The following is a 15,197-nucleotide window of genomic DNA, read 5'->3' on the forward strand; positions in this document are numbered from 1 at the left end:
TACCGCATTTTTTACAAGCTTCTCACTTTTCGGGGTAAGGACTGCCCACTTGCTCTAAGGGGCAGACACGACACCAGAAGCAACATGCTTGCCAAGCATTGGGATAAAATAGCCCCTCACAACGGCTGTGATGTATGCCCAGCGGTGGAAACCATGCATCACATTCTTCTGCGATGCCGGTTAGCTGAGGCAGTTTGGGCAAGGCTGGGACTTCACCAGACAACGATATCATTGGTCGCGGCTCAGGATCTGCTGTGCTCTGAACAAGCAAGAAGCATGCATGGACGCCTATGGCACATACTGTTTGCTGCCTGCTCTGTAATATTGTGGACTGCCAGAAATGCACGGGTCTTTGACAAGAACTCCTGGGGCACTGGTCGTGCCTTCAAGGAGATTGCTGATCTTCTCAACCTATGGAGCATGCGGGCTCGTGTTGAGTCGGATAGAGAGCTACTAGTGCACTGGGCTAGTCTGTTCATCGCTGCTTAAGCTGTACCCCTCCTCCCCCCATGCTTTCTGATTTCTGCTTTCTGATGGTCTGGTGATGGCCAGCTGCACATGTTGTGCAGCGCTTCACATCACCTTCATGTAAATGACTTGGGTCATCCGGGCGTTTTTGCCCGTTTTGAATGCATAAGGTAGATAAAGATCTACCTTTTTATTCAAAAAAGACGGAGACTGTTTTTCATCCCTGTTCATCACAAGAAAAAATACTGGCACTGACACTGGGCCCACCGCGCAGTCCAGTACCAGGCCAACGAGAAGGGGAGAGAGAGAGAGAGAAAAAAAAAACTCCCGCACCTCATCTGTCCATCAGCCCCTGTCGCGTCCCCGTCCCGTCCCCGTCTCCCTCCGCTCGCATCACCTCCCCCTCGTGAGCCGCGCGCCCCGCCGCCAAACCCTAGCAGCCCCGGCGCCGACGGAGAGCGGGGGGGCGGCGGCAGCCTCCTGATGCGCAGCCGCCCGCGGGCGCCATGGAGCTCGCCCCCTTCAAGCCCGCGGCCGGCGCCCTCGTCGAGTGGGGCGGCGCGGGCTCGATCCCCGCGATGGTGGCGGCGCAGCAGCAGCAGCTGCACGCGCAGGCCGACCAGCTCCAGCGCCTCGTCGTCGCCCAGTGCCGCCTCACCGGCGTCAACCCGCTCGCCCAGGAGATGGTCAGCAGCTCCTCTCCTCCACTCTCCTCTCCCACCCCGCGTCTTTCTCGATCTGCGCGCCTGTTTTTCCTCTCTGGCGCGGCCAGTTTTGCGCCTGATTGGGTGCCTGTCAAAGCTTAGGTTGGATAGTTCCGGTATCTCCGGCTTATACTTCATTCAGTTTTTTTTCCGGTAGCTGTAGTTGGTTGTTGCTGGCGTGCTGTATGATGTAAATTCCATAGTTCTGCCCAGATTGTTACTGAATTTGTGCGGCTGCGCGGTGCTTTACTACACTACATGTGTTTATTTCTAATATCTAGGCCCTAGTACATCCAGAATATTATGTATTTATTGATCCTGATGACATAGTACTTGTAAAAGCAATTGCCAAAGTTCTGACTTTGAGACAAATGGGAAACCAGAAGGTACGCGCATCTTGGGACAGCGGGATATTGAATATTGAGATCCTAATGCATCCATAATATTATGTACCTTTTGATTCTCATACCATATAGTAGTAGTACTCTGGTAGTAAACGCTAAATCTGTAACTTCGAGACACCGAAAAATCGGAAGCTACACATGTTTAAGGACAATCGGGGTACTGAATACTGATTTCGTAGCTACTCTGATGTTCATGATAGGCTTAGCTAGGCAAACAATTTTCTGTACTTTATCATCTGGCAAATGGAATTGTAAAATAACTTCTCTTTTGTAACTCATGTTTTTCAAGAAACGAACTTTATAAATTGTTTGAATGTATTTGGATATACGTACTTTTGTAATATTGCCAGTTTTGCATGTTTGCCATCTTGCTGTGTCGTTACCTTGCTTTAGACCCTCGATGTATGCTACAATGACCCTCTTGTACCCTTCTCGGAAATGGTTAATCTATTGACTAATCTTAAATTTGATTGTTTCTTACAGGCTGCTGGTGCATTGTCTATCAAGATAGGTGAGTTATTTCTCTGCATCAATTGGATTCAGCTTGGCATAATACATTTTTTGATACATCAGTAAAAACACAATAAACTGACACAAGCATCATGAACTATAATATTGACAGACACTGAAAATTTTATTGGATTTAAGGAATGAAGGTTGAATCCTTCACTCATCACTCATGTCACCGCTGGCAAAATTAGATGACTAGTGCTCAGGCAACAAAGATTTTTTAAAGATTATTGCACAATATCGTAATTATTGCCTGCTATTGAAAGCATTTCTTTTATATCGTTTCAAATTTTGTAGGTAAAAAACCAAGGGATCTGTTGAATCCGAAAGCAGTTAATTCCATGCAGTCACTTTTTGCTGTGAAAGATACTCTTGGCAAAAGAGAAACTCGTGAAATTAGTGCACTTTGTGGGCTTACTGTTACACAGGTCTGCTCTTTTTCTCGCATGTGCTGTTAATCTGTTTGTACCTTTATGTCTTATGCCTGTTTATGTGCTCTTTATACACTTTTCTTATGGTTGGTTTGGAATGGAATTACACCTTCATCTTTTCACCATATACAAGTGAACAATAGCCATTGAACTGGGTTCAAGTTTCAACAGTATCTCTATATTTCCCCCCTTTTTATTTTAGCTTGATTGGTTGCAATATGTTTGGTTCCTGTGTCAAACATGAGCTTATGATATCATTTGAATTCCCTTTTCCGTGAGTTGTTATTGACAAGCTCTACCTCAATGGTTATTAGGTAAGGGAGTTTTTTGCAAGTCAGCGTACACGAGTAAGAAAAGCTGTCCGTTTGTCACGAGAGAAAGCACTCAAATTGGAGGCATCCAAGACAGCACTCAAATTGGAGGCATCCAAGACGGCTACCAATGTATGCTCCTTGAACACTGAGCAGACACCTCTTGACATTGAGACACATGCTCAAGTTGTTGAACCTTTGAGTACTTTAGAACCATTGGAGATGTTCCAAAGCTCTTCACAACTAGCGGAGGCCCCTCAGAGCTCTCTACAACAGCCAGAGGTCCAGCAGTGCACTGCAACCCCAATCCCTATCACCCCTACGGGATCAATCCAACCAACTGATGCTAAGATTAATCCAGATTCTGTTCAAAAGGAAACCAAACAAGAGGAAGTTGCCCCTGGTGTTGAGTCAGAAGATAAAAAGTTTTTGGATAGTATATTTGCCCTAATGCAGAAGGAGGAAACATTCTCTGGACAGGTCAAGTTGATGGAATGGATTCTTCAAATAAATAATGCTACGATTCTTAGTTGGTAAGATATAGGTCTTATAGTATGTACAGAGCTTGAAATGATTATATCATTCCTAGCTTCACGTTTCCAAGAACTGTGCAGGTTCTTAACAATGGGCGGTTTGACTATTGTCTCAACATGGCTGAGCCAAGCAGCTACTGAAGAGCAAACAACTGTTATTCTTGTCATTTTCAAGGTTCTTATTTGTGCCATCTGAGCATGTATGTATATGTGTATAGCATGTATTTTGAACTATCATCTCATTGCTGTAGGTGCTTCTTCACCTCCCACTACATAAAGCTTTGCCAGCCCACATGTCAGTTGTATTGCAAACTATTAACAGATTGCGGTTTTATAGGACACAAGGTGTGTAGAAACTGCCACAAGACTTACATTTGTATTGCATGATCTTTGACATCAGAAAGACAATTTCTAGTTTGATAATGTTTCAACTTTCAAAGGCCTAATCATGTTGTTAATTTCTATATTTGCTTCCCCAGTACAGTATTGTTGAGAACTTGAGATGGATTTTTCCATCAGAATTAGTTCTAGCATTTTTTGCTTTTCTTATTGCACAGCTGTATGAACTTATGCATTTATTGATTTTCTTAATTTCCCGGGCTGCTTACTAATACATATCTGATTTTTGAAGATCAGACATATCTGGCAGGGCCAGAAACCTGCTCTCCAGATTGAGTAAAGTGCTCGTACGGAGTCAGGCATCGAAGAAACCTCAAAAAGATTTAATCTGTAAACAAAGGTGAGTTCCACATTGTTTGCTATTACCTTTTCTCTAGGTTTCCATTGTGGTAATTTATTTTCTATTACAGGATAAGTGAAATTCTCCACGATGAGTCCTGGAAATCTGAAGTTGATATTACTGTAAGTATTTAAGCAATGATATATATATATATATATATATATATATATATATATATATATATATATATATATGCATGGGTAGATTCACATGTTCTGCAATTTAATCGCTGTGTTCTATCAGGAGGAGATCCTTGCCTTGACTGAAGGTGCAAGTGAGAGCAGGTGCGTTTTTACTTCTCACTATGGTTTCTTCTTTGAATTAGTTTAAACTGTAGTAATGCTAAGTGATTTTCGTTACCTCTATTTTGTTTGGTAAATTTTTGTTTGACTTGGTCTGTGTGGCATTGTGCAGAAAGCCTGAGCCCAAGAAAACTCCACTGCTGCTCACTGCTTCTGCTGATGAGTCTTATAAAAAGAGTCCTGTGCAGACAAGTATCCTTTTGTTATGTTTAAGTTCACCACTACCAGTTTTACTTCTCTTTCTGAACATATTGTTATCTGTTCCTGTGTATGATATGCTATTATAGGATTTTTTTTTCCAATCACATTCATATTATAGTTCATCCTTAGCAAATAGTAGTGTCTAATTAACTAATCTGTACTAAGATATGGTGGCTTTGGTAGTTTCATCAGTATCTTGCACTTCTTACATAAGGACCCTTTAGGAGTTTCTCAATTTTTATTTTGTCCCTAGTTGGTGTGTGTTGTGTCTGGTTATATTTTTTTTAATAATATGTCTTGTTAAATTGGTATTACTAATAGCTTCCTTTTCAGTTTTCTCTTTAGTTACAGCCTGTGGACATATAGGTTTCTCCAAAGGCAGTGTTGCTGTCTATTCTTGCTTTAACTGTGTAAATTGGATGGTTCATGAATAAATATAATTAAGTTTATAATTGTGCATGTAGACTTCATATTGGTTATTACTCATTATGATTGAGGTCATCTTCAAATTGAATTTTTTACTCTGTTACTTCAGTTATATTGACATTTATCATATCTCAAACTGTGTGTGAATTTCCTTAGCTAATTTACAGAGTCCAAGGAAAGAAGAAAAGTTCAACTTGTAGAACATCCAAATCGGAAAGCTGCCGGGAAGAATGCTCATTCGGCAAGGGGCATATGTACAAATAATAGCAGACCATTATCTGCAGATGATATCCAAAAAGCAAAGATGCGTGCCATGTTTATGCAGGAGAAGTATGGCAAGGTTGACACAAGTAAAGTGTCTGATAAACCTGAGATGACAGAAAATAAAAAACCCTCTGGCTTGGTCAACTCGAATGAGCCTCCTATGCCCAGAAGTCCCCTCACATCAACTGCTAAACAACCTGTTGACCCAAGCCCATCAACTTCTATACAGAATGCTGTACCTTTGTCTGATAATCCAGAAATCCTGGCCACTCCGAAGCTAAACATAGCTCCCAGTGAGACCCCCATAGAGAAATTGGATTCCAAGAGGGTTCATTGGCAGATACCACCAGGTATACCTTTGCTTTGTGCTCCCTCACTTGCCCAATTTCTTAAGAGTGTTGGGTCTATCCGAGTTCAATAAACTTCTTTGGACAACAAGAACCAGTGAAGTCGTATGGTTAATGGAGTGTTCGGCGGCTTAAAAACTTGGGAGTGCATTGTCTTTTATTTGTAACAACACCCCAAGCTTTTCCGAATGGCGTAAACCATAGCTTATATCAGGTTTGATCTCCAAAATCAATATATGGAGATGAATCACCTTCAGTTGAAACTTGAAACGGAGAAAACTGCACCTCAACATACATTTTGTGTCACACATACCTTTTGTTTGATCTCATGCACGCCAGTTATATGTGCATTTTCAACGCTATGAATAACTCATCTAAGATGTACATTTGAACCTAAGATGGGTAATCGAATGAAGGTTATCCAAGACACAGGGTCAATGTTGTGTACAATTTTCTGCAATGGCACAGGAAATTAACATTTATGGTTTCCCATGTATCATATGAACATGCGTGTAGTACCATGCTTTCAGGCTGCATCACTAGTTACTTGGTGTACTTGTAGGAAGTATGCTGAGTAAATCCACAACGGTTTATACTTGGACCAATGTGTTTATACAGTTCCTGAGCATATCGATCTGGAAGAACACAAATAATGACGAAAGTGGATCATGTGCCTGGCATAGCATGTGACCTGAAAATCTGTATCACATATGTCGCATCCAAATTTTTGCTCATTCAAAATTCGTACACAAGATGACAAACAAGTACTGCTCTCAAAGCACATTGAATAGTTGTGGTTTGGCCTGGCACATGCCATGGCGGTGCCCAGTGCGTGTGACCTTCTACACATATATTATGCATCCAGTTCATAAAAAATATCCAGCATAATCCACTAATAGCCACTTTGTGTATTAATGTAAAATTACTTGCTAAAAGCAGTAGACATTCAGGAGGTGTGTTTAACTTCATAATTCGCTATTTTCTGGCAGTTGTAAACTGTTCAATTTCTGTTCTGGGAGTTTGCAGAGCAGATGAAAAGCTCTGGGGTCCTTTGCTTATATCAAATGCTACCCCATGCTGAAGTTACATGACCATCAAGAAATACAATGTTGTTTATTTAAATATAAAATCATGTTGCCTGTTCCTTAATTTGCAGTGCACATGGGGAGTTGTAATGTAAGCGTTCTTATAATTTGGTCTTATTTGACCTGCAGCTGTTGTTGTGTGACTGACTGACTGTGGTAGGCCTACCTGTTTCTGTATCAGAAGCAGCCACTTCTTGGCCCTTCGAATTTTGATACTTATTTGCAGCGAAATACTCCCTCCGTTCCTAAATACAAGTCTTCTTAGAGATTTCAATATGGACTACATACGGAGCAAAATGAGTGAATCTACACTCTAATATACGTCTATATACATCCGTATGTAGTTCATATTGAAATCTCTAAAAGGACTTGTATTTAGATACGGAGGGGGTTCATATTACCTGACACTTGACATTGACGTAAATGGGCTACCTAGCGATTTTGTTCATTATTACTTATCATACAAACAACTCGGCTCACTAGGAATCCCAGAGATACCATTATGCTGTTGGCGATTGCTGTTTCAACAACTGTTAAATAGAGAAGCTGTGAAATTGAGTTTAAAATAGCTGCGAGTTTGATAAATAAAGGAACTAAACTGAGGATCTTGTTAGCCAAACCTTAACATGAAGAAGCAACGGGTTGAATGATGTGATCCAGCTATTTTAGCCAGTTGAGGTTAAATACAAGGAACTTACCAATTGATACCATTGCGTTTTGCCTGCTGCAGAGATTAAAATGTTCTTGCTTTTTTAACTTTCTAAATCTAATATTTTATAAGGCTGTTACCTGGAACATGACCTATGCTCTATTGGTTTATCTGTTCATTGTTTGAAGTTTATTATCTCCTATTGCAGAGGTGTGGATAGACCCCTCGTGGAGTGTTAGTGCTGGGGAAAACAGCAAGGAGCTTGACGTTCAGGCACAGAGAAATCGACGTGAGAAGGAAACCTTTTATGCAAGTCCAAAGGACATTCCATCGAATCCCAAGGACCCATGGGATTTGGAAATGGACTTTGACGACAGCCTGACCCCAGAAATTCCAATTGAGCAGCCACCAGATGCTGACACTATGGAGGTGGATGGCGTCGGAGCTGCCCCTCCAAACATGGTTGTTCCTGGTGAGATCCAGCAAGTTGGATCAACCTCGTCATCATCTCTGACAGTCAGTGCTGGTGCAAATGGTGCAGCTTCTGAGCCAGATCTTGAGCTGCTTGCAGTGCTGCTCAAGAATCCACAGCTTGTATTTGCTCTATCATCTAACGAGGTGGGGAACCTGCCAACCGAGCAGACCGTCGTGCTCCTTGACATGCTGAAGCAGACTGGCCTTGGACTTTCGGAGCTGGTCAATAGTCTGCCCAACGGTGCTGGGGTTCCAAACAAGCCTGAACCCGTCCCTGAAACTATCCCTACTTCACTTCCATCACCGACTCCTCCAAAAGATCTTCCAGCAAGTGTTAGTCTGCTGGCTCTCTTTTTCTTATCTTTTTCCAGTGTCAAGGCTGTCACTCTTTGTTCATGTATATATGTATGTTATCTTTGGCAGGTGGGCTGGAGATCTGATTTTCCGACGCATGCGAGGGCTCCAAACTCGCAGCAGGCGCATCTACCAAATAATGGAAACACACCTTTTGCAAGCGAAGTGCACCAAAGCTTCTCAAATGTTGTTAGTCCGTTGCCTTCACAACCCTATACTTCAGTTTCTGCCTTGCCGGCACACATCCAAAGTAACGCCCCGTCTTTACAATCTCAGTCGGCGATCTCAGTAAATTCGCTGACTCAGTATGCTGCGCCCGTGAATAACATGCTGGATAGAACTTTGGTACACCAGCATACCCAGCCATATGGCTTGGCGTCTGATCATGCTGCAGTGGCCATCCATCAGCAGCCAGCGGTAAATAAACCAGCCCATGAATTTCAGAACATGTCAAACTCCGGTCTAGCACGTTCCTTGACTCCCGAGCCGAATGCCGCAGCTTATGCGACATTCCCCTGGCAATCTGGTGCTGCTAATGTTGTCAGCACTGGACGAAGTACAACACCTGATCAGTGGGCCGACCGCGTAACCAATTCATTTAATGACGCGTCAGCGCCCTATCTTAACCAGAGTGCTTACAGCAACCAAGGCTTGCAGAGCACATACGATGCCTATGGTTCTTCTACGTCAGCCTCATCCCAGGGACTGAACAGAAATGGTTACATCCAAACGTCAGAGTACCAGATGTCGGGGCGTAATGTTCGCCAGCGACACTCGCTATCCCCTGAGCCAGGTTCCGCTAGAGTGTATGGCGGCACGCAAGGGTACATTCCGGAGTCGTCGAAGCTGGGGAATTATGGGCAGCAGAGCTACAATCCTCCTGTGGCATCAAGGGACTGGAGTTCTGGGCAGCAGAGTTACACCCCGGCTGAACCATCAAGGGACTGGAGTTCTGGGCAGCAGAGCTACACCCCGGCTGAACCATCAAGGGACTGGAGTTCCTTGCAGCAGAGCTACACGTCGGCTGAACCATCAAGGGACCGGAGCTCCGGGCAGCAGGGCTACACCCCAGCCGAGCCTTCAAGGCAGTGGAGCTCGGGGCAACAGAGCTACACTCCAGCTGAACCTTCAAGGCAATGGAGCACCGGACAGCAGGGCTACACTCCAGCCGAGCCTTCAAACCAGTGGAGCTCCGGGCAGCAGGGCTTCACCCCAGCTCAACCTTCAAACCACCGGAGCTCCGGGCAGCAGGGCTACACTCCAGCCGAGCCTTCAAGGCAGTGGAGCTCGGCGCAGCAGGGCTACAACCCATCCGACCCTTCAGTGCAGCAGGGCTACACCCCCGCCGAGCCATCGAGGCCGTGGAGCACGGCCAGCCAGGGGGCCCAAAACCCTGACACATCAAGGCAATGGAGCGGTGCAGGGAAGCAAGACTATTACGCTCCGAGCGACGGCCGGAGCCCGTACGACCAGCGCCGGAGAAGACGATGGGAGTGAGTTGTACATTAGCTAATTCTTTGGGTGGCTCCCTCCCTGATTGTGTGATGTTCGATTCGTTAACTCTAGTCTCGGTGATTGGCGCCGAGGCCATCAAGAAAAACTATACATCATGTAATGTCAGTAGTAGTGGTTGTAGCTGCAGGTGGATGATGGAGAACAAAGGGAAACAGGAAACTTATAGTAGAGAGGATAGGCATGCATCCAATGATAGCCAAAAATTTCTTTTCGCCGCGCGCGCGCGGCTGCCGTATTGGGCGATCTGTCTCCGTCTTGGGCGTCTTGCGCATTTCGTGTGTGCTGCGAAGGGAGGGGAAAGAAAAGAGGTGGCGCGTGGCATCCAGCAAAAGTTACCTTGTTCTTTATTCGCATCGTCAGTCAATTAGATTCTTGGCGTTTTCATATCTTTTGGCTGTTGTGTTTTATTTCCAAATTCCTGAAACAAAGGAACAGAAAAAGGATATTTGGATAACCTGCGAACGTCAGATTTTTTAGGTATGGCAAGCCGAGCATATTTTGTGGCAAATTATGTTGGCACGAAGATATCAATTTCCTTTAGCAAACACAGATGGCGGATATATCGTGTACAGTTCTTTACCAGGATTTGTCGTGCCATATAAACATTTGATTTGCCGTGCTTAACCAGCGAACGTCAAATTCTTAACAATTTTGATAAAAAGTATATAGGTTAGTGTTCAATGACATCTTTATACTACATGAACGATTAAAATTGTGTGTAGTAGAAACGTAAGATTCTTTCGTGAGTGATTAGAGTGGATACAAATGTTCCTATTGAAGGTAGTGCAAATGAATCCTAAGAAAAGACATGTTTGATTTAGGTAGTATATAATCTGGTACTCTGTCTGTAAAGAAGTATAAGAGAGTTAGTGATCTATAAATCAAATATTGCCTTTGGAGGAGCTCGGCTTTGAAAAAAATATCAAAATTCCTCAAATTTCATATTTTCTACATTTCAAAAAAATCTGAAAAATGCAGATATACATGGAGAAATAACACACATTTGTGTAAATTTTCAGGGCAAAATACGTTGAAATGAGAGCTGTGAAAAAAGTCAAATCTTGGGCTTTTAAACATATGATACTATTCATCCTCCCAGGCTATGAATTTGTCTTTTTTTGTACAGGTTTTTTTTCAACGTATTTCATCCTGAAATTTTACACACATACACATAACATCCTTATTTATTTACACAATTTTTTTTTCAGATTTTTTGAAACCGAAAAGTTTGAATTTTGATTTTTTTTTAAAAGGCATCCATGAAGGCCGAGAGCCAAACGTCCGTTCTCTCTATAAATGCTCTTATATTTCTTTACAGAGGGAGTATATTATAGTGTGCTTACACAAAGATCCATGTCCGTCCTTAATTTAACACATACATTAAACAATAAACTAACATTTTTTCGAGAAAACTTTCAATCTATTCTTCAATTGTCAAAGTAAAAATTACATCCAGGTCCATAGACCACCTAGCGACGACTACAAGCACTGAAGCGAGCCGAAGGCACGTCGCCATCATCGCTCCTCCCTCATCGGAGTCGGACAACTATTGTTGTATTAGACAGTCAGGAAGTCGTTGTGCTAAGGCTCATAGGACCACCACACTAGGACAACAACCGCCGCCGATGAAGAGAATCATAGATCGGAAGGATCCAACCTGTAGACACACATAGGTAGACAAACAAAGACCGGATCAAGACGGCTCCACAGAAGACAAATTCCGACCGGATCCCATGAGATCCGCCAGAAACGCACCTTCACACGCCCTCCGACTATGCTAAAGGCATCGCCAGAACAGGGGCTAGGCAGGAAGGACCTTATTCCATCTTCAAGAAGCCGCCGCCACCTCGTCTTCTTGAACATGCCACAAACCCTAACAGAACTAAAAACACCTAAAAACGGAGCCCTCCCGCTGGCAAGTGTCGGGATCCACCGCGGCTCCATGGTCCAAGGATCATAGGAGACTAGGTGGACCGGTGGGGGCGCCGGTGAGAGGCAGGAAAACCTAGATGAGAGTTTTCACGAGGGAAGGAGGAGGATTACGAGGGAGACACGCACCTCCGTGGGTTCCAGCCCACAAGTGCAGAATTATTGGGGTGCGGCACCGAATAATCTTATCCACTAGATTATGATGAACTGACGGCATGTATGTATGCAACTTGGTGGACGGTTCTTCTTGGTCACTGAGAAATAGCAGCTGTTCCAACAAGTTACAAGAACGGTTCCTTTTGCCATCTATAGGTAGGTACACACACGCGATCGAAATGAGATTTATTTCACTAACCATGCATGCATCCATACATGGTACTACTACTCCCTTAGTTGCACTGAATGCTGCTCCTGTGTGGTTGCAGAGACGACGACATGCCACAGTTCTGTGTGCAGCAGCAGTAGGTCATGAAGGGGAAGGGGGCGCAGTAGCCCGCGTCATACCCTTCCGCCCGGCACGGCTTGTTGCAGGTGCCGCGCTTGGCGCACAGCCCCCCGTGCCACGTCTCGCTGATCTCGCCGCAGATGATGTATCCGGCTGCACCCCATCACCATCACCAGTTGCCACGATTAGCCAAGAATTATGATCAATCAATCGAAAGAATGAATGAAGAAAAGAAATTATTACTACGTACGAGGGTGCTCAGCAACCGAGTCAGGGATGTCCCGAGCGCAGTTAGCCATGGCGATGATCAGCAGACACACACTCAGCTTCATTAATAAGCTCTTCTTCATCGCCGACCACGCTCCCATGGCCATGGCCTATGCCTATGCCTATGCTTTGGTTGCTCCTCCCCCCTTCCAATATCCGCATATATAGTCTAGGGGTTCAGAGGTGCAATAATGTGTTAGATTTATCCCACCATATAGCTCTTTCCTTATGGCTACAACATTAGCCTTCTCAAATCACACGTTGTCATAGCCAAATTTATTTCATAAGATATCTATGGCTTACGTACTACTCCCTCCCTTCCTAAATGTAAGTCTTTGTAGGGATTCTACTAAATGGACTAAATACGGAGCAAAATGAATGAATCCACATTTAAAATGCATCTATATACATCCGTACATAGTTTATAGTGAAATCTCTATAAAGACTTATATTTAGGAACGGAGGGAGTACATCATTCCCTTAGGATATATTCACATGTCCCGTTTCTTGTTTCTTGCAGACTACAAAGACGTGTATGATGTTTGACAAGGTCAAACATTGTACGATGTATCCCGAGCATTCATCTTATAGGTACGAGATATATGTTTGTCGGATAGTGTGGGTAACATCTATCTATCTATCTATCTATCTATCCGTCCGTCCGACGGTCGGTCTGTCTATCTATGTCTATCTATTCTATCCTTTATCTATTCTGTCTGTCTATCTATCTATTTATTTATTTATCATTATATACTAAAAGCAAAATACAGTGTCTCATAGAGGTATCACATTAAGTCACACCATCCAAATTAACCTAATCATTGATTCTTAAATTTGTGGCTAGACTTTCATGTAGAACTATTAGTCATCTAACCATGTCAATGTAATCAGCTTCATGATTTATATTGATCTACTGTATATACTAAAAGCAAAATACAGAGTATCATTGAGGTACCAAGTTAAGCCACATCATCCAAATTAACTTAATCATTGGATCTAAATTTATGGTTAGATTTACTGCAAGATTATTAGTCATCTAACTGTATCGGTGCAAACATGTTCACGATTTGTATTGAGAAGGTTATATTCATATATGGATGTGGTTGATCAGGTGTGGAAACGGCTTACCCGAAAGACGTATCTATTTAGTAAAATATAAATCTAATTATATTGTAAAAGAAAAATACAGGGTCTGATAGAGCACTAGTGTAGAACCAGGCTATACCACCGGTTCGTAAGGCCTTTAGTGCCGGTTCTGTAACCGGCACTAAAGGGTGGGGACTAAAGGTCCCCCCCTTTAGTACCGGTTCTGAACGAACCGCTGCTAAAGGGCCACCACGTGGCACAAGCCAGCGCGGGGGGCGGGGAGACCTTTAGTACCGGCTGGTAACACCAACCAGTACTAAAAGTTTTGGGGGGTTTTAGGTTCAGGATTTCTTGTTCCTTTAATTTTGTGTTTTCCATTTAATTCTTTTTCATTTGCAGGTATTTTACGATACTACATATTGCACACGTTATGCATATATATAAATAGAATTTCTCGTAGAACCGATCATATATATAGGAGTAGGATTTTCTACAAGTGCTTGCCACAGAACTAGTTAAGGGTTTCAACTGTGCAAAAGTTCTCAAAAATTCTGAAAAAAATACTGAACCAACACACCTATAATATAACATGATCCAACGAAGGGATTAAAAAAATACGACTGTATGTGTCCTGGACAAAAAAACAAATAGTTCAGTATATATTTATGTCGTAGTGAGCTGAAATGCTTATTATTTTTGCCGAGGACACATAGATGCATATTTTGACAATCCCTCCGTTGGATCATCTTATTACATTAGAGAGATGCTCCCATATTTATTTCATATTTTTTGATAACTTTTAATCCGTTAAAAGTTTAGCGACCCTTAACTAGTTCTGTGGCAAGGGTTTTGGGTTCAGGATTTCTTGTTCCTTTAATTTTGTGTTTTTCATTTAATTCTTTTTCATTTGCAGGTATTTTACAATACTACATATTGTACACGTTATGCATATATATAAATAGATTTTCTCGTAGAACCGATCATATGATCGGTTCTACGAGACCGTAATAATAGTTATTCTTCACCCCCCTCTATTTTACCATCAATGCACTGTAATTTTACGTTCCGTAAGTTTTGTCTTATTTCCGACATAAAAAGAGACCGTAATAATATATATAATCATCGTAAAAAATATTTCATGTTATGTAAAATTACAAACGTAAAAACATAGTGTAAAATACACATAAACTGCAAATTTTCTTGCCTTATGACCTATATTTTTATTTTTTATGCCAAATTTTACGTAGTGAATCAATAGGAATGTAACTATTTGAATACTAAACGTAATTTAATTATGATATGATCGTAAGATTACCTCGGGTGAAGAATAACTTATTCTGCACCCTGGATGATGAATAGTAACACTATATATATATATATAGGTAAAATGTTTGGGACACCTAGTTCGGATCTGACCCGCTAATTCATTTTTTGCTTACAAATAATCAATACTACCTTTCAAATAATTCACTTTCCTTTTGTACTTGCATGCACTGCCATTGATTGTTGATTGGTTTTCAGAAAATGGCATGTTATTGATTCCCACATAAACAATTTCTTTCCTTAAATACTATAGTATCGTTAAAAAAGGCGAAAAACTCATATTTGGGTACGTAAATATATACCCTATGATTTTTTTCATTTGGGTACGTGTATATATACCCTATGATTTCCCTTAAATACTATGGTTTTTATTTGGGTACGTATATATATACCCTATGATTTTTTTGCGGATACTCTATGATTTATTCTA

General features: G+C 42.2%; 2 protein-coding genes across 2 annotated transcripts; one reads left to right on the forward strand and one right to left on the reverse strand.

The window, feature by feature from the left end:
* The first annotated feature begins 795 nt into the window (after positions 1–795).
* LOC123080461 (homeobox protein LUMINIDEPENDENS) lies at positions 796–10,103 on the forward strand. Its single transcript, XM_044503389.1, has 13 exons — positions 796–1,154; positions 2,060–2,087; positions 2,384–2,514; positions 2,832–3,361; positions 3,443–3,536; positions 3,613–3,706; positions 3,998–4,100; positions 4,171–4,222; positions 4,344–4,384; positions 4,515–4,594; positions 5,197–5,643; positions 7,583–8,181; positions 8,272–10,103. Exons 1-13 carry the CDS (start codon positions 975–977, stop codon positions 9,697–9,699), a joined length of 3,807 nt encoding a protein of 1,268 aa, XP_044359324.1. The 5' UTR covers positions 796–974; the 3' UTR covers positions 9,700–10,103.
* A 1,763-nt stretch (positions 10,104–11,866) lies between these two features.
* Positions 11,867–12,531, reverse strand: LOC123075408 (uncharacterized). The gene is made up of 2 exons (XM_044498019.1): positions 12,342–12,531; positions 11,867–12,244 (listed from the first exon to the last, which is right to left on the reverse strand). The coding sequence occupies exons 1-2, from the start codon at positions 12,463–12,465 to the stop codon at positions 12,036–12,038; spliced, it is 333 nt and encodes a 110-aa protein (XP_044353954.1). The 5' UTR covers positions 12,466–12,531; the 3' UTR covers positions 11,867–12,035.
* Between the last annotated feature and the right edge of the window lie 2,666 nt (positions 12,532–15,197).

The sequence above is a fragment of the Triticum aestivum genome, chromosome 3D (assembly GCF_018294505.1).
Source record: "Triticum aestivum cultivar Chinese Spring chromosome 3D, IWGSC CS RefSeq v2.1, whole genome shotgun sequence".
In the NCBI taxonomy this organism is placed as follows: Eukaryota; Viridiplantae; Streptophyta; class Magnoliopsida; order Poales; family Poaceae; genus Triticum; species Triticum aestivum.

Excerpts from the sequence above, each read along its gene's own strand:
- LOC123075408 (XM_044498019.1), bottom strand. The coding sequence starts at position 12,465 with ATGGCCATGGGAGCGTGGTCGGCGATGAAGAAGAGCTTATTAATGAAG. Across the intron at positions 12,245-12,341 it reads CTCGGTTGCTGAGCACCCTC|CCGGATACATCATCTGCGGC; the intron begins GTACGTAGTAAT and ends GATGGGGTGCAG.
- LOC123080461 (XM_044503389.1), top strand. The coding sequence starts at position 975 with ATGGAGCTCGCCCCCTTCAAGCCCGCGGCCGGCGCCCTCGTCGAGTGG. Across the intron at positions 4,385-4,514 it reads GAAGGTGCAAGTGAGAGCAG|AAAGCCTGAGCCCAAGAAAA; the intron begins GTGCGTTTTTAC and ends GGCATTGTGCAG. Across the intron at positions 4,595-5,196 it reads AAAGAGTCCTGTGCAGACAA|AGTCCAAGGAAAGAAGAAAA; the intron begins GTATCCTTTTGT and ends GCTAATTTACAG.